This window comes from Mesoplodon bidens, assembly GCF_964165515.1.
Source record: "Mesoplodon bidens genome assembly, chromosome: 15".
Taxonomy (NCBI): Eukaryota; Metazoa; Chordata; class Mammalia; order Artiodactyla; family Ziphiidae; genus Mesoplodon; species Mesoplodon bidens.
In genome coordinates this window covers 14,290,292-14,313,478 of record NC_138171.1, presented here as the reverse complement: position 1 = coordinate 14,313,478, position 23,187 = coordinate 14,290,292, and the positions used below count along the sequence as shown (strand labels likewise).

Genomic DNA, 23,187 nt, shown 5'->3' with positions numbered 1-23,187 from the left:
GTTTAAAAATTTCACCAAAAAACAAAATAAGACAAAACCAAAAAGCTTTGAAGAGACGTGTGTGGCAAAATCTTGAAAACCGTTGAATCTGAGTGGTGCTCAGTGATTCATTTTAGCATCCTGTCTGCTTTGGCGTATGATTCAGATTTTTCATTAAAATAATTTCTAGTCCTTACCATGAAACCATCTTACCAAAAAAGGAGGAAAAAAACCCCCTAACTATATGAAATTGCATAAAATTGAACTAACCTCAAAACAAGAAGAAAAACATTTAAGAACTCATGAGTCACTGCATGGCCCATTCAGTTTCAGGGTAATGAGGTAATTAGAGGAGATCCGTCATTAGGGAAGATTAATTGTAAGACATCTGCTGCCGATGTGGCAGATGGCGAGAGAGTACGACATTCAGCATCAGACATCCTGACTTTAAATCCATCTCTGCTACTTGTAGTTGATTCTAGACAAGTGACTTAAACTTCTTGTCCTTGCTTTCCTTATCTATAAGATGACATCTAAGTTCAGCCAGTCTCATAGGGGCTATTGGGAAGATAACATGAGCTCAAAGCTGAAAAAGGACTTAAAACAGTCCCTGGGGATTTCCCTGGTGGCGCAGTGGTTAAGAATCCGCCTGCCAGTGCAGGGGACACGGGTTCGAACCCTGGTCCAGGAAGATCCCACATGCCGCGGAGCAACTAAGCCCGTGCACCACAACTTCTGAGCCTGCGCTCTAGAGACCCACAAGCCACAACTACTGAGCCCGCGCACCTAGAGCCCGTGCACCGCAACAAGAGAAGCCCACGCACAGCAATGAAAACCCAACGCAGCCCCCCCAAGGTTATTAATTAATTAATTTAAAAAACCCCAAAACAGTGCCTGGTGGGACTTCCCTTATGGTCCAATGGTTAAGACTCCCTGCTTCCACTGCAGGGGGTGTGGGTTCAATCCCCGGTTGGGGGTCTGATCCTGCATGCTGTGTGGGAGCCAAAAAAACAACAGCAACAGTGCCTGGTTCCTAGACAGCGTTCACTGCATGAGAATTAGTATTTTTCAGTTTTGTAATGGTCAGTGCTCCATAGGGGCACAACTAAGGATTTGGGTAGGATTAAAGTATTCTGATATTTCGTTTTTAGTATTGTTTCTTTTCCCGTTTTTCCAGTATCTGCAGACCATACCCCTGCATTCACATTGAAATGTCCTTGTTCTGTAGCCTCAGAACCAGTTTCTCCATGGCTTCAAATGGATCCGGCCCTTGCGGTGGACTGTGGTTGGGTGAGTTAGAAGGAGAGAACAGTGATGGGCTGCAGTGTCGGTGTCGTGTCTGCTGAGGGCTGGGACTGGACTCAGAGCAAAATGCCTTCGCGATTCGAGAAACGCTGCCTTCTGCCGGCTGCTGCTTGCTTGCCTGTTGGGGAGGTCCTGGGGCTCCCCGTGGCCTCCGAGCACTTGATGTTCTCCAGCCATCCCTGGCAAGGGCAGGCCTTCCCTTACAGTAAGAGTACCCTGGTGTTCTGCTTTGTGCCTTGTTTTGTTGGTTGTGGGTTGGGTTTTTTTTTCTGGCTCTGCATGAGAAATATTCTATAAAGTTCTGCGTTTTGCTCCAGGCCTGTGCTGAACCCAACCTGAAATCAGCGGGATGTGTGTGGTCCCATCTCGGTTGTCACCGCACACATTGGGTGCTTTTTTGAAGGTTGCCTCTTGTGGGTCTAGTGAATATTGGAAAATGCGTTGTAAAATGCAAGCATCTGAACTTGAGTCATGTGAACTTTAGCCGATCTCAGGAGGTCATATACTGTATGATTCCATTTATATAATATACTTAAAGTGACATTTTCGAGATGGAGAAAGGATTAGTGATTGCCAGGGGCTAGGGGTGCTGGAGGGATTAGGGTGGAGGTGCTTCTGAAGGGGTAGCATAAGGGAGACCTTTGTGGTGATGGAATAGTTCTCTCCTGATTGCAATGGTGGTTACATGAACCTGCAGATGAGGTAAGATGACACAGAGATGCAGACACACTGCACCAATGTCAATATCCTGGTTTTGGTACTGTACTATGGTTATGGAAGATATAATCGTGGGGCCAGGGGGAGGGATTTGAATGAGGGGTATCCAGGATCTCTCTGTATGTTTTTTACAACTTCTTATGACTCTGCAATGATCTCAAAGTAAAAAGCAAAGCTGGATTCTTCAAAAGAAATGGGCCCTTGTCTTACGTGCTATCAGGGCTGAGGGAAGTAAAGCTCTCCCATTGACGGCTTTTATTCTGCACCAAGTTCACCTGCAAGAGAATTTATCAGACCTGAAAGAGAGAGCTTAGTCTGGGGCTAAGATTCAAGACCCAGGCTGGTTTTCCTTTCTGACGTAAGACATAAAACTTTTCTTTCTGACATAAGAACTTCATCTGCATGACTGGAAGCCGGTGCTGAGGAGTGGACTGCTGTGCAGGCGTACCTGTATTCAAAACACTGCTCTGTCTTCCTAAGAGCGTTTTGGATAAAGGCTTTCAGATAAAGGAATGGAAACAAACAGTACAAGGTGTGAGGACCCGGCGTGGCCATTGGGAATGTAAATTAGATCAGACGCTCCGAGGCAGTTTGCCAATGTCCCTTACGATTTTAAAGGCAGACCCAGCAGTTTTACTTTGGGTGTCACCCCTAGAGAACTACATGCATGTGCACCCCAGAAGACCCATCCCAGGCAGTGTGGCATTAGTTATAACCAAACTTGGGAGAACTGAGGACTGGCCCAGAGCCCTGGGAATCCTATGCAGCAGCTAAAAAGAATAATAAGCTAGATCTCCGTGTCATGAAATGGATGAACAACGAGACATTTTCTTATTAGAGCAAAAAATGTCCTAGAACAGGATGTTCAGGTCAATGACATTATAAAAACACATTCATGAAGTACATTTCTAAAACAATATACTGTGTACTTTACGGGTATATGTGGGTGTTTTGTGTGTTTATGACTAGAAAAAGGTCTGCAAAGCTATTCATTATATTAGTAATTGTGGATACAGCTGATAGGAGATAGTGACCAAAGGTGACTATAATTTTATCTAAAATTCTAAAATTTATTGACACATTTTGAGATATTACCTGGGTCATTAAAAGTGTCTCATAAGAAAGTGCAATACAGGTAATAGAGCTATTTTCTCAGCAGGAGGAGATACATCTCTGTGACTGGGAGATCTAACCCAGCCATCTGGGGTCACCCATTGATGAATGCCACCTAAGACTGGAGAGCAAATGCCAATCTAGAGTGTCAGCTTCATGAGAGCAGGGAACTTGTCTGGCTGCTTCGACACTGTATCTTCAGTGCCTGGAACAGTCCCTGGTCTTCAAAAAAAAAAAGTGAAATAAATTAGTGAATGAGTAACAGCTTTGCTTTTTTGGTATGTCATATGAATAGAGTCAGTGATTCTAAATGACTGGCAGCCTGACTCAGTGAACGAATCAGTGAATGAATTTAGCGTCAGCTGTGTTCCTACTTTATTAATCTGCCTTCTTCATAGCCTTTGGAGAGGAGACTGAAAGTACCTCGTCATCTGGGGAGATGGTTCCCTATGTATCCCAGCCTAACCCCACAACTTCTATTAAGTAACATCTTCCCCACTGTAAGGGGACAGGGTGGAGGATGGAGATGTGGACAGGAGGAGGGGCTTGTGACTGTACCAGTCAGCATGTGGCGTCCTTCCCCCTAGATGCTGAAGTCGTCCACGGTGACAGCAACCCCTGACGTTCCCTGTGTCTGCGGTTTATTCCTACTCTAAGTGTCACACTGAACACCAAAGATGGGATGTGCAAGTGTCAGAATGGGGATCACAGTCTTCTAAGACTAGCTACTCAAAGGTGGTCTGTGGACTTGCACTGCCAGTAAAATAGACACCTTCCAAGGTTCATGTCCCGTGGGAAAGAGCATCTCTTCTCCAGCAGTTAATCCCAGGCCTCTCATTGGGCTCCACTGAATCATGTGACCACCCCCCCGTGAGCCAGTCACTAGACAGAGGGATGGGAGATGCAAATTGCCAGGCTCTGGGCCTGTTAGTCGGTTAGCCCCCCCCCCAAGCCACATGGACAGAGAGTGGGGGAGAGGCAGTTCCCCCAAAGAAAGAAAAGATGCTATTGCTGTGAGACCACCACCACCGCCCCCCGCCAGGCCAAAATGCCAGGAACCCGCTGCTCCCGCCCTGTTCTTTCTTAAGCGATGACTTTCTCCACCATGCTGTGACTCTGGACATTTCTGCTTTCTCTTCCTGCTTTCTGAGTTCAAAGCAGGGCTACCAAAATCCCTTTGCAATGTATACACGTATCAAATCATCTCATTGTATGCCTTAAACTTGCAAAATATGTCAGTTATATCTCAATAAAGCTGGGGAAAAAATAAAACTAAGGGGGCAGGGGAGCAGAAACACCAAGGGCATGATAGCCAGGCAGAACTTAATAGTATAATAACCATAATTAACAAACACCTGTATCATGTGGCCAGGAGCTCTTGGACCACTTCTCCCCTCTGGGATGGCCTAGGGGGATGTAGCATCCAACATCCATGTACTTCTGACCATGTCCTACATACAGTGCTAACACTGGAAGGAAGAGTAAACGAGGGTTCTCAAACTCCTTTCCTGGAGAGGCCAGGCAGGTCCTATAAATGAGTGTCCCGGGCTTCCCTGGTGGCGCAGTGGTTGAGAGTCCGCCTGCCGATGCAGGGGACCCGGGTTTGTGCCCCGGTCCGGGAAGATCCCACATGCCGTGGAGCGGCTGGGCCCGTGAGCCGTGGCTGCTGGGCCTGCGCGTCCGGAGCCTTTGCTCCACAACGGGAGAGGCCACAACGGTGAGAGGCCCACGTACCGCAAAAAAAAAAAATGAGTGTCCCATCCAGGGTGGTGACAGTGGCAGTGACTGGCACAGTGTTTGGAACATATAACAGGCTGTCAGTAAATATTGGTTGAATAAGTACATTTATTCATACAGCACATTCATCCATCATACAACAAATACTTACTAAATAGTTATCAAGAACCAGGCCCTGCAGGAGATTTTGGGAATGTAGTGGTGGACAAAATAAAATCCCTGCCATCAGGGAGATTATAGTCTGGTTGGGAAGACAGATGGACAACAAATAATGTATAAACATGTCTAAAAACTGTTATAGTGACTGGCGTGTGAAAGAGAGGGGCATGGGTCTGCAGAAGGTGCCGTGGGAGAAGGGGCCGCATTCGGGAAGGGCCTGGGGAAGTCATGCTAGAGCTGAGACCTCTGAAGGGCGAGCAGGAGGGAATGGTGTTCCAGGCAGAGAGAACAGCATGTGCAAAGGCCTCGTGACAGGGAGTGTGGAGTGAGAGGAAGGCCAGCACCCTGGAACGAGACAGCAAGTGAGAGGAAGCCGGATCAAAGCTGTGTTCAGAAGTCTTCGCTTTGTTCTTAGAACAATCAGAGGTTATAAGCAAGGATGAGGTGAAGGGGACAGGGACATGTTCAGATTTATGTTGTCAGAAGTCCCTCTGGCTGGTCTACAGAGAACAAGCTGGAGGGAGGCCAGAATGGCCCCAGGGAGACAGGTATGGCGGCCGTGGTAGTTGTCCAGGGCAGAGAGCGTGGCGGCTCGGCCCTGGGCAATGGCCGTGGGGTGGAGGGTTCACGGGTTCCGTGGATGTTTACGAGATGAACTTGCCAACACCCAGTGATGGATTGGATGTGAGGGTTGAAGGAGAGGGAGGAGGGAGGATGATCTGGGCTTTTGGTGCGAGCAGCGGGGCCCTCCACCCCCCACCCGCGATAGGGGAGACGGGGGCAGAGCCAGTTCACGATTAGCAGATGTATTTTGAATGAACTCAAATGGGGTGTAGGTGGCCAGAAACGTCCAGGTTTGGGCCACAGCTGTTGTCTATTCAGAAGCCTGTGATTGCTGTCGGCAGGTTTGGATTTCTAAGTTCTTGAAAGATGCTGGGAGTTGGCCCTCCTCTCTGAGGGCCCCTTGGTCGACTGGCCATCTGTCCTCTCCATCCAGCAGGCAGGGCCACTGTTCCCAGCCAAGGTAGCAGTGCACTCGGCACGGGGTGGGGGGGGTGCGGAAAGGTGAGCCGCCCACTCGCCTGGGACCCTCCATCTGCTTTTGATCCTTCCCAGCCTTTGAAGTTGCCCCCAGCCCCCACCCTCCAGCTGTCATCTCTTGGGCTCCCCCAGCAGCCCCACGCTCCCCCAGAGCTTCTCCATCCCCGGGGACAGGGGTGGTGACAAGGGTAACAAATGATGGCAAGCCGCTGGCAGCAGCAGGCTGAAGAGAAGGCAGAGCGTAGGGGCTTTCGGATGCCTCTTTCTTCTCGCTTCTCTTAGCCCGGATCTGAAGCAGCAGGGGTATCGGGGTTTTGCAACAGTGCAACACAGGAAAAAAAATTTTTTTTGTAAATGAATCCCACGCCTTTGCTTCCTTTCCCTGCCTTCATGAAAGGGAAGCTGAGTCTTTCTGCTCCCCTCAGACTCTGTTAAGACTCTAATTTCTCTCTAACTTCCCCTGCAAAGAGAATAAGCTGGTCTCCTATTTCAGATAATTGCAAGGAGGGGAGGAGGGGGAGAAAGCAAAGGACGTCTCGCCCCAAACTGCAAGAGAACTGAACTCTGCCCATCAGACCACAGTAGGAACCAGTGGTTTCCAGATGGTCCTCATGGCACTTCCCAGTGTCGACCTGACATAAAACGAACTGTGTGTTTCAAGCTTTTGTCTGTGTGAATGCAAATAATGTCAGTAATTACTCTTTATTGAACACCCGCTCACTCATGCCTTTTCTGACTTAATCTACAGGCTAACCTGCCTGGGAGGGTACTATTTTCTCCATTTTTTTGGATGAGGCTCAGAGAAGTTAAATAACTTACCCAAGGTCACAAAGCTCATAAGACACAAAGCTAGGACTTGAACCCACGTAGCAGATGACAGAGCTGGTACTCCTACTAGGTTGCTTAGTGGGTGTTGGAGCTGAATGGATCCTGGGTTCAAATTCTGACCCAATTTTACTCACAAGCTGTGGTTAAAATCACAGACCCTGGAGCCAGACCACCTGCTTGTGATAATGTGGCTCCACCACTAACTAGCGGTTCACTTTCTGAACCTCAGTCTCCTCATCTCTGCCCACTTCATAGGATTAAGATGAGCCAATACGTGGAAAGAGCTCCTGGCTCCAGAGTAAATGCTCTTGAAGTGTTAGCTATTTTTATTTCTATCATCTGTAAAATGAGCACTATAATTGGGGCCAGGTTAGGACCTTCAGAGCCCTCAAAACACCAAAGAGATCAACGCCCCCTCCTCTGCTACCCCAGGTAGTTCAATAATAAAACAGTATGACCCATAAAACAAGAACACAGAATTCGCCCTGTGCTGAAATTTACCAAGCTTTTTATTTATTTATTTTAAAATTTTATTTATTTTTTTATTTTTAGCTGCATTGGGTCTTCGTTGCTGCGCGCGGGCTCTCTCTAGTTGTGGTGAGTGGGGGCCGCTCTTCGTTATGGTGTGTGAGCTTCTCATTGCGGTGGCCTCTCTTGTAGAGCATGGGCTCCAGGCATGCGGGCTTCAGTAGTTGCAGCACGCGGGCTCAGTAGTTGTGGCTCGCGGGCTCTAGAGCACAGTCTCAGTAGTTGTGGCGCATGGGCTTAGTTGCTCCGCGGCATGTGGGATCCTCCCATACCAGGGCTTGAACCCATGTTCCCTGCATTGGCAGGCGGATTCTTAACCACTGCATCACCAGGAAAGTCCACAAAGCTTTTTTTTTTAGATCCTCATGGCAGAACAGGAAAAGTTCACCAAACAGGAATGATCCACATTTCCTTCGTGCCTATGCTTTGCTCAGACCTAAATCTGTGTTTATTAGTTGGCCTGTTGGGAAATAGAAGTTGATAATTATATCTCCCTGGGTGGTTGAGAGAATTAAAGGAGATAATGTAAAAGTAATTAGGGAAATTGCCTGGCACGTAATAGGTGCTTGGGAAACGGGAGCTATGGTTAGAATTTTTGGAAGGATTTTTCTCCCTGAGTTGTCTTGAACTATTCATGTTGCTATACTTTGTTGTTAATGGTTTGCTTCTACAGGATAGCAGTACCCATAAGCTATAGCTGGCAGCAGGAAAAACAATGGTCAGGTTCTTAATTCATGGTCCTGTTTACTGTGTGAGGACTAACTTTTTTTTTTAATATATTGTATTTATTTTAAGGACTACTTTTTTGGGTTCTGTTTGTTTGTTTGTTTGTTTTTTGCCGCACCGCGCAGCTTGTGGGATCTTAGTTCCCCAACCAGGGATCGAACCCGGGCCCTCAGCAGTGAGAATACGGAGGCCTAACCACTGGACCTCCAGGGAATTCCCAGGACTAACATTTCTATTGTTTTGGCTTTGCTGATATATATTTATTTGCCTCCAAAGGATGGTGCCTTTGAACTGCTCTAGGTATGTTTGAATTTTAGATCTTACATTACCTAACAAAGACCCTAGTGCATTAAATGTAATTATTGATAAATTTAAGTTTAAATCTATCATTTTTTTCTATTTGTTCCATCTCTTCTTCGTTTCTTTTTCTATACTTTCTTGCCTTCTTTGGATTAATCAAGTATTTTTATTATTCCATTTTCTCCTCCATTAGCTTGTTGGCATACATTTATTATTTTTATTCTCTAAGCAGTTACCCTAAAGATTATAGAGTGCGTCCTTGATAAATCTTAAAAAGTTTACTATAAATTAGTACTTGTAACCACCTCAAGGAAAATGCACGGTCCTTAGAACATGTTAAGTTCATTTAGTCCTCTCCTACTCTTGAATTTACCCTTTTATGTTACTCTCCATCCCTTGCTGAATTTTCATGCTTCCAGAGTATTCTTTTGTAGTGCAAGTCTATTTGCTACAAAGTGGCAAATAATCTTAATTTTAGTTTATTTCATTTTTGTCTTCATTTTTTTTTTTTTTTTTTTTTTTTGCGGTACGCGGGCCTCTCACTGTTGTGGCCTCTCCCGTTGCGGAGCACAGGCTCTGGACGCGCAGGCTCAGCGGCCATGGCTCACGGGCCCAGCCGCTCCACGGCATGTGGGATTCTCCCGGACTGGGGCACAAACCCGTGTCCCCTGCATTGGCAGGCGGACTCTCAACCACTGCGCCACCAGGGGAGCCCATTTTTGTCTTCATTTTTGAAGGATTTTTTTGCTGACATAGGATTCTACCTTGGCAGGTGAAATTACATTGTTTTCTAGTTTCCATCATTTCTGTTGAGAAGTCTTATTAGTCCTTCTTTAAAGATTTGTCTTATTTACCCTCTGGCTGAATATATTAATATATTCTCACATATGTATAGTTTGACTATGATATGCCCAGGAGTATTTTTCTCTGTACTTATCCTGCTTCTGATTCACAGAGCTTCTTGATTCCATTGACTTGATGTCTTTCATCAGTCTTGGAAGGTTTTCTGTCAGTTTTTCATTAAATATTGTTTCTAAGTTGTTCTCTCTCTCCTCTCCTCTGTGGCCCCTATTACATGTATGTTAGACCTTTTCTCCATGTCCCATGTTTCCTTTATGCTTTTTTTAAAACCTGTTTTCCAAACTTCTTTCTGAGATGTGTCTAATGACTTATCTTCAAGTTCATTCTTTTCTTCTGCTATATCCAATCTGTGGTTCAACTGCTCTATTGAGTTCTGAATTTCAATTATTGTATTTTTCAGGTTTAGAATTTCCATTTGATTTTTTTTAAGGATTCTAGTTCTCTAGTAGCATTGTCCATTGTAAATCTCTTTTTTTGATCATATTATCAAGGTTGCTGGGAAGTCCGTGTTTAGTTACTCTAATATCTGAATCTTATATATGAATTTGGGTTTTTTGTCTTGGTTTTTGATTGTTTGGCTTTGTCTCCTTGCATGCCTGGTAATTTTTTATTACATGCTAAACATTGTGTATGAAAAATTGTGGAAACTCTGGAAGATGACATCTTCCCCAGAAGAAAAGTTGCTCTTCTGGCAGGTGGTGATAGTAGAGGCAAATCACTTTGATCCAATAAGGGATTAAAATGATTCAAGACAGGACCTATTTGGTTGGTCTTTACTCCAAAGGAATGACCTTTCAGGGGTTTCATTAAAAGCCTGGTGTGTTTACCAAGGATTCTCATCCTTTTTTATATATATATAAATTTTAAACATTTTTTTCATTGATTGCTGGGAAAATGTTTCACTTATTTATTTATTTGGTTGTGCGGGTCTTAGTTGTGGCAGGCAGACTCCTTAGTTGTGGCCAGCCGGCTCCTTAGTTGTGGCATGCAAACCCTTAGTTGTGGCATGCATGTGGTATCTAGTTCCCTGGCCAGGGATCGAACCCCGGGCCCCCTGCATTGGGAGCATGGAGCCTTAACCACTACGCCACCAGGGAAGTCCCAAGGATTTTTATCCTTGATGGGCCATGAACTCCAATTTTGTCTCCCTAGTACTGGGAGATTGCCAAAAGCTCTGCTTCGTCTCTTGCCTTCTTAGCCACCCCTTTCTGCTTGACCTCTTTGACTCTTACCCCACCCAGCTTAGGTTTCAGCAAATGCCTCAAGGGTAATGACTGTCAACAATGTCAGGCTAACTTCCCTGTGGTTCTCATATCTCTAGGATCTTAGCTCCTTGGGTCCTAGCTGCCTTAGTATCCTGAAGTCCAATTTTTGTCTCCCCAACTCAATGAGACTGGAAAACGTAAAGCTGCTTCTTTTTTCTTCTGTGCTTATAAATCGGCAAATGTCTTGAGGTGAAAAGTAATAGAGGTCAGACTTAATTCAGTACATGTCTCACATCTCTCTGGGCTCCTGGGCCCTCCAGTCCTACCTTGGTTGCCCTGCAAGGCCTTAAAACAATGTTTTGTAGATTTTATTTTTTATTGTGATAGTGAGATTGAACCAAAAATAGAAACAGTTCCATTATAACTGGGAGGTGAATTCAATTGGAGAGTTTAATACAAATCAGGAAAAATGGCTTATTTTCATTTTCTCCAATATTGGAAGAAAATGCAAATTTAATCCATGTTAAAAGGAAAACTCCAGATTAATTAAAGGTTTAACTATAAAAGGTAAAATTCCAAGTCAATAGTTTTAAATGTAGACAAATTTTAATATCCAGGGGTTAGGGAAATCATTTCTACACCTAGGGAAAACATTCATTATTGAGTAAATATATAAGATTTTTTGTTGTTGTTCTACAAGACACCATATATTTTAAAAAAACAGACAGATGAAAGGTTAAGAAAAGAAATTTACAACCTCTAAAACCAACAATGGAGAGCAGGTCTCCTGCATTCCCTTACCCCACTGCTCCCTGACCGGGAGCCCATTTCCAATAAAGTCTTTTGCTTTGTCAGCAAAAAGAAAAAAAATAGATAAATAAAACCAACAATGGACTAATACCTAGACTCTACAAGGCACTCTATAGAGCAAATCAACAAAAAAGGGGGAAAAGAAAAACCAGTAGAAAAATGGGCAAGGATAAAAGATATGAATAGACAGTTCCTAGAAACTCTTGTGGCCCACAATTATGTGAATATATGCTCAAACTCTCTAGTAATCATAGAAAGGAAAATTAAAACAACTATGAGATAATTGCTTTCCATCCAACAGTTTGGCAAAAATTAGAAAGCTGGACAATGCCAAGTGTTAGCAAGAATTGATGAAATTAGAACGCTTATGCACTTCTGGTGGGAATCTGGATTAGCACAGGAATTGTAAAGAACAATCTGCTAGTACTTGGTCAAGTTCAGTTCACATAAACCCAGTGACACAGAAATCCTCCTCAAATATTTACACGTTTTAAGAATGTGTATTGTGTGTGTAAGCACACATATATAGGTACACATTACATATTTATGTATATTATTTTTAATGAAAATGTTCATTGCAGCATTGTTTATGGTAGCTGAGAGATGAAGGCATCCTAGGTGTTCATCACTAGGGCAATGCATAAACACAATGGAGCGAGTATGCAGTATGGAATTCTAGCTACAAGCTGAAAAACCATCCAGCAACCTATACACATTATAAAATCATGGTGCAGACTGGAAAAAAAATCCCCATGAACAGAATGAGGTCTCATGCATAACACTATTCATGTAAATTAAAACACATGTCACAGGACTTCCCTGGCGGTCCAGTGGTTAAGACTCTGCACTTCCAGTACAGGGGGCACAGGTTCGATCCCTGGTCAGGGAACTAAGATCCCACATGCCTCACGGCACTGCCAAACACACAGACACAGACACAGACACACACACACACACACACACACATACACACGTCACATAAACAATATAGCATCATTTACAAGGGGACATATTTACATATTTAATACATTAGAGGCATTGTGTAGGGCGGGGTGTAAAATGAAAATAAATAGGAATTTAAAAAAAAATTTTTTAAAGAAGCTAATTGTTCAGTTATAGATTTCGCCTCTCCCTCTCTCCTTCCAAGTTCCTGTCTTCCTCCATCCCTTCCTTCCTGTCATCCTCCGACAGATGTTAATCGGATGACAGAGTGAACAAGATTCTGTATCAGGTGCCGTGGGGGAAGTAAGGATGATCTCCACGTTGGCCTGGCCCTCAAGGACCTTAGGCAAGGTCCATGGTGAAGGCACCAAAGCTTTAGTAGCAATACTCAGTCCTAGAGTTAAAACTCACAGACACCTTCTTGTTCTGCTGTAACATCAACACATGCTATTTCGATGTGCTGATTGCTCTTGAGGATGAGAGCAGTGCTCAGTAAAATCAGAAGCTATGTGACTGAGGCCAGAGTGTCACATTGCTGTTTGTCTCCTCATCAGGCTTGTCTGATGACACATAATCATGGGGCTCAAATGCAAAGGCCTGTAGAGACCAGGAGGAAATACGAGGAAATGGAAAAAGAGGGTCAAATGTAAGACACTAGGGAGTGGTGGGGACTGTGGTGAACTGGAGCTCATATGCCTTGACCAGATTGGACAGCCAGCTGATAGTTGCCATGCAGGAACCTGTCAGTATTCTTCCATTTTTCAAGAGAAGCTGAAACTCTAGATTTTTATGTGAAATCGCCTTGTTTTTAAATATTGGCAAATGCTTCAAATATTTTTAAACCCTGAGGAGGAGGAAAAGCAATTCATTTTATTTTTAACCGGATTTGGCCATTTAGCTAACAATTTGCTGCCTCTAATACCCGTACTCATAGTGTCTGGATGTTTAGAGACCAATGCAATTTTTTCAACGTTGTGTATTTTTGAACCTTCGGTTATTTGCATATACCCAAAAGGATTAAGGGAGTGAGTTTGGATAAAATGCAAATTTCTGGCAGCTACAGTCAGACAATAGGTTCAATGTCTGCTGTTTGCCAAGCTCCATACCATATGTTTTGACATATTAAAGGAAAGAGATACCAAGGCCTCTTTCTGGAGTGCCTTGTGGCATTTGGGGAAAGAGAAAACCCATGTATACATGGGAACACTTAGGACCCAAATGTTCATCAGCTAACATAAAGACTTCAACACTGGAAGCTGATTTGTGTGGAATTTTCTCATCTGATTAAAAACTACAGATAAAGTACTTCCTATATGCAAGTCCTGGGATAAGTGATTTCTTTCTTTGTTAAAAATTAAGTGTTTCAGACACACAGAGATGAAGAGTAACCCTCTGACCGCAGTACGCCCACCGCCTTACTTATAGACTAAAAAACAGGAGGTAGCAAACTTTTTCTGCCAGATATGAAATATTTTCAGCTTTGCAGGTCTCTATGGCAACTACTTTACTCAGAAGTTGCAGCGTGAAAGTAGCCACAAATGATACAGTAAACCACCAAGCAGGGCTGTGTTCCGAGAAAACTTTACTAATGGACACTGAAATTTGAATTCCACATAATTTCACAGGCCATGAAATGTTATCCTTCTTAGGATTTTGTTCAACCATTTAAAAATGTGAAAGCCATTCTTGGTTCATGGGTCACACAAAAACAGATGCTAAGCTGGATTTAGATGGGCCAGAGTTTGTGTCAACCTCTGAACGACATTGTTGCACAGTTGAAGCCCCAGGGTACCTCTCCCCAAATTGCATCCCCCAATGATCCCTAGGTAACCATTCTCTTGAAATGGGTGTCTATCATTCTTATACATACTGTTATCTTTTTATTGCTTATGTCTGTATCCCTAAATAGTATATAATATTGATTTGTATATTTTGAATTTCACAGAAATGGTATCATACCTTGGGTACGCTTCTGTCTCATTGCCTGGTACTTTGTTTGGCAGTCTGTCCATGGTGCTGAGTGGAGCTCCAGAGCAGTCTTTTTCACTGCTGTATTGTATTCCATTGTGTGACCATTCTGCCTGTATTCTTCATTCCTATGGTAGTGAATGGACATTTTAGGTTGCTGCCTGCTAAGTCCTTTCTTTACAGATCTCATCTCTTGTCATCTTCACCATGACCTTGTTAGGGAGATACTGATAATCCCCACTGTCCAAATGAGAAAACTTTTGACTTAGAGCAGTTTGGTAACTTGGTCAAGGTACTGAGTACTGAAATGGAATTTGAATCCACAACCGTTTTACAGTGGAATCTGAGTTTATAACCACGGTGATAACCACGGTGATAAACGTATCCTACCAAGGATGACCTTAGATACTGATTTGCAGTGATTAAACTTAACCTTTTGCTGAGGACAACTTGAGTCAGTGGCACACGTTATTGGTTGTAGTTTAGTCCTTTGAAAATCACCATGTCCGATGTTGTGCGTGTTAACCAGAAACCTCACTCCCTATATGTGACATCATATGGTATTTGTCTTTCTTCTGACTTACTTCACTTAGAATGATAATCTCTAGGTCCATCCATGTTGCTGCAAATGGCACTATTTCATTCTTTTTTATGGCTGAGTAGTATTCCATTGTATATATGTACCACATCTTCTTTAGCCATTCGTCTGTTGATGGACATTTAGGTTGTTTCCATGTCTTGGCTATTGTAAACAGTGCTGCAGTGAATGTTGGGGTGCATGTATCTTTTAGAAACAGACTCACAGACATAGAGAACAGACTTGTGGTTGCCATGGGGGAGGGAGGGATTGGGAGTTTGGAATTAGCAGATGCAAAGTACTATACATAGAATGGATAAACAACAAGGTTCTATTGTATAACACAGTCTATTAAATATTAAATTATATTAATATTAAACTATATTTAGTATCCTGTGATAAACCATAATGGAAAAGAATATGAAAAAGAATGTGTGTGTGTATATATATATATGTATAACTGAATCACTTTGCTGTGCAGCAGAAATTGACATAACATTGTAAATCAACTATATTTCAATAAAATAAATTTAAAAAAAAAAGAAACCTCATTCCCTGAGTGGGTAGGAATTTAGGAGGAATAAGTACTGACATAGCACAAGAGTTGGAAAAGTTTTCAATGAAAAAAAGAGAATGACCCAGGAGACTTGTCCCTATTCTTTTCTGCTCCTGCCCACAATAGCATTTATCAAGGTCATGGGTAATTCAGGAGCTAGTGTGTTCTTTCTTGGTAGGGACCGCAGTGCTGGGCTGTGGGGCTTTGCTGCCTAGAGGGACTTTTTAAGTATCAATGACACCTTTTGAGCCCTTGTCCATCTGTACAAGTGACACCGTGTAACACCACGTCCATTCTCTCTTAACTAGTCAACTCCACCTTCTCTTCATGCCTCTGGCTTTTAGGAACCCAGTCCTCTCCCTCTCTACCTGTTTCTCCCTTCCTCTACTGGAAAGTCTCCCTGGCTCGCTCCAGCTCATTCAGATGATATTTAAAAGAGACCCAAATAAAATTTTTCTAATGACAAAATACAATGGGAAGGAGGGGAAAGTTTTAATCAAGTGGGTGTATTCTCCAGAGGGGAGCAAGCACTTCATTTCAATTCCTCATTTCCCTCTGATGGAAAGTTTAGTGAATTTTTATGATGTAGAATTTATAAGATGGCTGGGTTTAGGTAATCAGCTTTAATATTTATACTCCTAGGGAAAGAAATAGGAATCATTAGTAAGCATGCATAATTAATGAATAAATTCTATTTCCCTTTGTTTTCTTTCAGGTACAAGGAAATGCTAGAACTAGTGATCTCTCCCAGCCTTACTGTAAACAGCGATCGTCCGGGTAAACTGAAGGTTAACTGTGCCGACGCTGATGTCTGGACTCTGAGTGGCATAGAAGGTAGGCCTCCTGCTGTGCATTTTGGTGGGCCCTGTGGTGATCCCCGCTCGCCCCACGGACTATGGTAAGGGACGGATAGCCTTCGGCACACATCCTCTCACAAGTACTGTCGTTACGACAATTTCTCCTCCCACCCAATTAGATTTTTGACTCTGGACCAAAACTTTCCGGTACGTTGCTAACAGTTTTGTCATTAGAGGTAAAAGTGTGCTCGTTCCTGTTCTGAACGTCCTGTCTCGGTCTCCAGTTCCAAGAAATGCTGACACCTCTGTAGACGCTAGTCAGTTTTGGGTGTATTCCAGGCCCAGGCCCCAGGCATGCCCTGCAGGCTCTGGGGCTGGACCTCTGAGTTCTCGCCTGCCATCGCCACATCCAAGCAGGCGTCTTGTTTATGGGGGTTTGACGCTGGGACAAGAACTCATCTGCCTTTTGCTTTCAGGTTGGGTTGCAGTCAAGGAAGCAGAGGAGAGTTAAGCTGTTTAAAAAACTATTGGCAAATGATGCAGTCAGACTAGTTTTCACTAGACAATTCCAGCTATTGTTTGCACTGTTTGGGATCTGTCAGCCTTCCTGGTAGAGCGCAGAGTTACTTAGCAAAAGGCATTAAGCTATTATGTTTAACCATTGGGCTTAACCCTTTGTTGGAGCAGCTTTGGGATTTGCTGTTGGTGTTCCGAAACTCCCAGCTGTCTCTCCTTCACTGTCTGTGTTGGATGCCAGCTCATGGGGGCACAGTGCTATGTAATTGTCATGGAAAACCAAAGAGACGTGAGTCTAGTTGAATATAACATGAGAAGGAATTTGCTTTTAAGCAACTCCAGGCTCTTGGGAATAATTACTGCCGTCACCAAGATAGCAGTAATAATGTCTTGTGTGCTGGTCATGAAGCTGGAACGGCCCTGCTAAAAATACCATCAGGAGGGTCTGGGCTCCTGGGACCAACACACCCTCGTTCCTCCTGGTCCTTTGGAGCGTCTGTGTAAGCCACCCTGGGTTCTTTGAGAGTTTGAGATAATGTATTGAGCCCTGTTCAAAGACAGTCATCCTTTTCCTTCTGAGTGAAGGCACCAGTCAACTACAGACTCTTCATTTCAGAGCCAGTAGAGACAGGAAAAGGCATAGACTGCCGAGGGAGGAAGATCCCAGGCTGACTCCCAACCCCACTGCTTCCCAGCCAAATGATCTTGGGCAAATTGTTTAACCTTCCTGAGCCTCAACTTTCTCACCTGCCAAATGGGGGCAGAATCATGACACTTCATAGGATGCTTACTGCAAGGATCAAATGGGGTGATGTTATGTAAAGCGCCTGGCACACCTTGGGGGCATGTAAATAAACTTATTATCCCATTGAATCAAATAGCCACAGGGAACTCAAAACCATGATTGCAAACTGGCTGCCAAGCCTGGCCCTCAGGTATGTCTTTGTTTGGTTTGTACTGTGCTTTAAATAAAAGTGAACTTGTAAAAATTGGGAGGGCTTACATAAACATCTGGATTTCTAGTTTCTCTTGAGATGCCAAATTCTTTAGAAGTGCTGGGCCCATGTTCCCACCTGGCTTCCACTAGTAGGAGCTGAGGGGCAGCTGTCAAGAAGATGAGTGCCTGCCACTTCCTCTTGTCCTTCATTTTTTGTGAGCGACTACTTTGTCCCAGGCACTATTCAGAGCAATAGAAATTGAAATTAATTCTCCTCCTCCTCCATCACTGTCAAAGCAAACTCTTGGCACCTGCTATGTGTCAGGCATTAAAATGTATTAACTCTTTAGAGTCTGCAACTCTAAGAAGTGGATACCCGTTTTACAGATGAGGAAACTGAGGCACAGAGAGGCTAAGTAACTTGTCTGAGATGACAGTTAAGCGACAGCCAGAATTTGAACCTAAGTAGTCTGACTCCAAAGTCTGTTTTCCTAATCAGTACACTGTACTGTTTTTCATGTAATTATTACACCCCCATTAGGCTATGAGCCCATTTCACAGATGTGGAAGTTGAGGCTTGGGGAGTTGAGTAACCAGCTTAAAGTCATACAACTTGTGGCAGGGCCAGGAATCAGACCCAGGCACTCTGGCTCCAGAGTCCTCACGTCTAAAGTCAGTAATCACTTTCTGCAAAGATCTTAAGGGTCTGCAGACCCCAGATGTCCATCCCGCACAGTGGTGGCACCCACAAACACATTGTCTGTCTCCTTTTTGTGACTTGGAGCTGTCTGTGCCCTTTACTGCCCTGGGGCAATCTGAGGCCAAGGCTAAGGCTTTGGGGGTGAGCAATGGGGCAGAAAGCGGTTGCTTCCAAATTCAGAGCAGGCAGGAGGCTGGCAGGGTCAGGTCGGTCTCTCTCTCTCTCTCCCTCTCTCTCCCTCCCCTCCCCCTCCCCCTCCCCCTCTCCCTCCCCCTCTCTCTCCCCTCCCCCTCCCTCTCCCTCCCCCTCTCCCTCCCCCTCTCCCTCCCTCTCTCTCTCTCCCTCTCCCCCTCCCTCTCTCCCCTCCCCCTCCCCCCCCCCCCCCCCACACACACGTTTCTTTCTCTTGATTGTTGACATGGGCACTGAGCTCCAGGACTCTGCAGGAGACATTCCACCCTGGTTGTGGCCTCAAGTGCCAGCCTCAGCTGCCCTTCCTGCCTGGCCTCTGGTCTCCCTCCTCCTGGGCCCTTCCTTCTGTTACAGAGTGAATGTTACTGAGTGTCTGCAAGGGTCCAGGTCCAAGGAGGACCCCAGTAGCCATGAGCCGTGAGGCCTACACTCCGGGGGGTTCTGGGGTGGGGGGAACGTGGACCCCGGAAGCCCCCCGGTGGCTCCCATTGCATTTCTGGCTCTGCCTCCTACCAGTTGTAAGTCTCTGGTCTAGTGACCTAACCTCTTGGGGGCTCATTTGCCTCTTCTGTTAAATGGAATAATTATGCCACCAACCTCACAGAGTTGATGGGAGGATAAAATGACTTAAAATATGGAGAGGACTTGGTGTTTTAAAAAAGTATAGAATACGATCTAAATTCCTTCCCCTTGGCCAAGTAGACTCTACTTTTTTTTTTTTTTTTTTTTTTTTTGGCTGCGTTGGGTCTTTGTTGCTGCACGTGGGCTTTCTCTAGTTGTGGTGAGCAGGGGCTACTCTTCATTGCGGTGCACGGGCTTCTCATTGCAGTGGCTTCTCTTGTTGCAGAGCATGGGCTCTAGGTGCACGGACTTCAGTAGTTGTGGCATGTGGGCTCAGTAGTTGTGGCTCGTGGGCTCTAGAGCACAGGCTCAGTAGTTGTGGCGCACGGGCTTAGTTGCTCCACAGCATGTGGGATCTTCCCAGACCAGGGCTCGAACCCATGTCCCCTGTGTTGGCAGGCGGATTCTTAACCACTGCGCCACCAGGGAAGTCCCGAAGTGGACTCTACTTGCCTGTCCCTGCCAGCCTCTCAGACTCATCTCTACCCCGTCACCTCTGCTCACTGGACCCAGCCCCTGGCCTTCTTTCTTTCTTTTTTTTTTTTTTTGCGTTACGCGGGCCTCTCACTGTTGTGGCCTCTCCCCTTGCGGAGGCTCCAGACGCACAGGCTCAGCGGCCATGGCTCACGGGCCTAGCCGCTCCGCGGCATGTGGGATCCTCCCGGACCAGGGCATGAACCCGTGTCCGCTGCATCTGCAGGCGGACTCTCAACCACTGCGCCACCAGGGAAGCCCCTGGCCTTATTTCTTTTGCTCTAACTCATAAGCGTGATTCTGCCATTAGGGCCTTTGCACTTGTTGTTCCTCTGCCTGGACCAGGCTTCCCCTCATCTCTGCAGGACCATCCCCTCATCCTTCAGTTCTCATCAGAGAGGTCTTTCCTATCAAAAGTAATCATTTGTTCATTCATTCTTTCAACAAATGTTCACTCAAACACGTGCCCGTCATTGTTTTAAGTACTAGGAAGACAACACAAAACCCCTGCGTCTTGGAGCCCTGCCTAGGGTGCTGGCAGGGCAAGAGTCTGATGACAACAATAGATATATAGCATGTTTTATACACACACACATACACACACACACACATAAAATATATATATATCAAAATATATAGCATGTTGGATGGTGATTTGTACTAAGGGGGGAAAGCAGGGTGGGATGTGACATGCAGCAATATGGGGTTGCAGTTTTTGTTAGGGTGGCTAGAAATGATGTCACTGGGAAGGCAACACTTGAATAAAGACCTGAAGGAGGTGTGGGTGGGCACTTCTTGGTCACAGGGAAGAAGAGCCTTAGGAACAGAGAAGACAGCAAATGCAAAGGTCCTGAGGCAGCAGCGGTTCCAGAGCACGTGAGAAGCAATAGGAAGGCTGGTGTGGCTGGAGCCCAGTGAGCAAGGGGCCAGTGACGGGGAGCTGAGGTCAGAGAGATACCCAGGGTCAGACCATGCTGGACTTTGTGAGCCATTGGAGGGACTTGGCTTCTACCCTGAGTGAGATGGGAGCCGTGGCGGAGGGGTACGGTTGTGACCAGATGAGGGACAATCTGATCTACAGATTGACAGGCTCCCTTAGGCTGCACATGAGAACGGACGGCAGGTGGGGACAGAATGGGAGCCTGGGTAGCAACGAAGGCGTTACAATAACCCAGGTGAGAGGCCAAGGTGGCTTAGATGGGGTGGTAGTGATGGAGTGGTGAGAACAGGCCAGATTCTGGATCAGGTTTGAGGGGAGAGCCAACAGAACCTTCAGCCACGGTATTTGGTTTGTTGAATATTTTCTTCATATTCCCACTCTCTGCCGGAAGTTATGTGTTTATTCACTTGCTGTTTGTCTGCCTCCCCACCAGAATGTAAGTTCTCTGAAGGCAGATCTTGCCCACTTTATGCCTACGTATCTTGACCACTGAGAACAAGGCATGACGCATAGTAGGTACTTAAGAAATACTTGTCAATAGAAAACAAACTTATGGTTACCAAAGGGGGAGGGGGGTGGGGATAAATTAGGAGTTTGGAATTAACTGATACACACTACTGTATATAAAATACATAAATAACAAGGACCTACTGTATAGCACAGAGAACTATACTCAATGTCTTGTAACAACCTATAATGGAAAAGAATCTGAGAAAGAATATATCTATATGAATCACTTTGCTATACACCTGAAACATTGTAAATCAACTATACTTCAGTTTTTAAAAATGATACTTGCCATATTAAAAAAAAAAAGAAATACTTGTGGGAGGAATGAAGACAGAAGGCAGAGCGCTCTGCAGGACTGTAGGACAGGGTGATTGAATGAGTGCTACCCTCTGAGCCCCCTGTGGTATGACATCTCACAGCCTTGACACATGCTGTGTCCCCTGCCTGCAGCACCCTCCCTTCTCCCCCCCCCTTTTTTTTTTAAGACAATCCAATTTCTGGTCACCAGGTAACACATAAATACACGATCCTTATAAAAACTTGAACATTGGGCCAAATCCCCCTTTACCACATCCACCCAATCTTAGTCGTCATCTTCCCTCCCCAGCAGTAACCACTGTTTTGTGTTCCTGTTATGAAGACTTTCTCTATGCATTACATATGTGTAAACGTATATTTCTATAATTTAAGTACGTATATTTATGTCTCAAATTCTCTTGTGCATCAAAACCACCTTGGAAGTTCCTTTGGCACACCGGTTGACCCCCATCCCCAGCATTTCTGACTCTGTAATGGTTTGTGGTGGGGCCCAAGATTTTGCGTTTCTAACAATTCCCAGACAATGCTGATGTTGCCAGTCCAGGGACCAAACTTTGAGAACCAGCCTCCAGGGCTGGTTTTAAACCTGTCTGCACATGGGCCTCTCCTGGGAAGTTTTTTTAAAAATTCAGTGCTCATGTCCAGATCTTACCCCCAAAGAGTCTGATTTAATTGGTCAGAAGTGTGACCCAGGCAATGAAATTTTTTTAAAGCTCTCCAAAGGCACCCAGTACTGTGCACCCAAGGTTGAGAACCATTGCTCTAGGTGGTGAATTCCTCCAGGACAAAGACAATTTTTTATTCCTACATATGTATTTAAATTTCTGTTCCTAATTAGCAGACAGCTCAGTGTCTGGCTCATGGTAGGTCCTTAAAAATTATTTATGGGTGGGTAGGTGGGTGAGTGGGTGGGTGAGTGGATGGACGTTGGTGGATGGTTGGGTAGGTAGATGGATGGGTGATGGGTGGGTGGTGGATGAATAGAGTAACCTTTAGGAAACACAGATAACTTCAGATTGATATCGCCTTTGAATCCTTAGTAAAGTTTCTTTAACTTCCCCTTGCCTCATTTTCCATATCTATAAAGTAGAGAGAACAACTTCCTCGTTGAGTTGTTATGGGGAATAGAAGATATAAGGCCCATGTAGTCCTTAGCAGAGTGCCTGGCTTGTAGGAACCACTTGAGAAATACAAGCTATCGTTCATTACTATTTAAGGGAAATTTGGATTTAAATTGTATCCCATCTTCTGGAAGGAGGAGGGAAAAAGTTATAGAACTAAGAAAGCACAGCTGAATCGAGAAAATATTATTTTCGTTTGAAATGCAGACACATTTTGCAAAGGCTGAGGCTATAATCTCATTAAGTGTTTCCTCCGAGAGGTGAAATCACCTCCCCTCAGAACAAGCTGGGCTGTCATCCTCACTCAGACTGCCTGCCCCTCCTCTGCCCTGGGCATGATATGGTGCAATTTCCAGTTTCAGTCTCACCGGTTCTAGCCAGGGGCTGGCAGATTTTCTTTCATTTCACCCAAGCCAGGTTGGGCTGCCCAGAGCTTTGCCCAGGTCTGGCCTGGGGAGCCACAGATCAGTTTCACCTTTCCCACTTTTAAGCCTCTCTCAGCCAGCTTCCTGGGGCCCTCAGCACCCAGAACGACCTCTACCTGTGGGGCGCACATGCTGAACTCCTAATACAGTGCTCCCTCCTGCTGTCGCTGACCCTGGTCTGAGTGCTGTTTAAAGCACCCACACTAAGGAGATGAGCTGATGAAATTTACAGACACGCAGCTTTCGTAGCCAAGACCTTCCTCAAGACATCTTGCATTAGAAAT

General features: G+C 44.9%; 1 protein-coding gene across 4 annotated transcripts in view; it reads left to right on the top strand.

The window, feature by feature from the left end:
- Positions 1-23,187, top strand: part of EYA2 (EYA transcriptional coactivator and phosphatase 2) — a 261,820-nt gene that overhangs the window by 67,273 nt on the left and 171,360 nt on the right. For 2 of the 4 annotated variants that reach the window (XM_081256937.1, XM_081256936.1), the window contains exon 1: positions 16,012-16,186. In XM_081256937.1, the coding sequence (XP_081113063.1) occupies positions 16,033-16,186 (154 nt within the window). In that variant the 5' untranslated portion in view covers positions 16,012-16,032. Of the gene's footprint in view, positions 1-16,011; positions 16,201-23,187 lie in introns of those variants that run through there. The other 2 variants (XM_081256938.1, XM_081256939.1) reach the window with 2 other exon arrangements.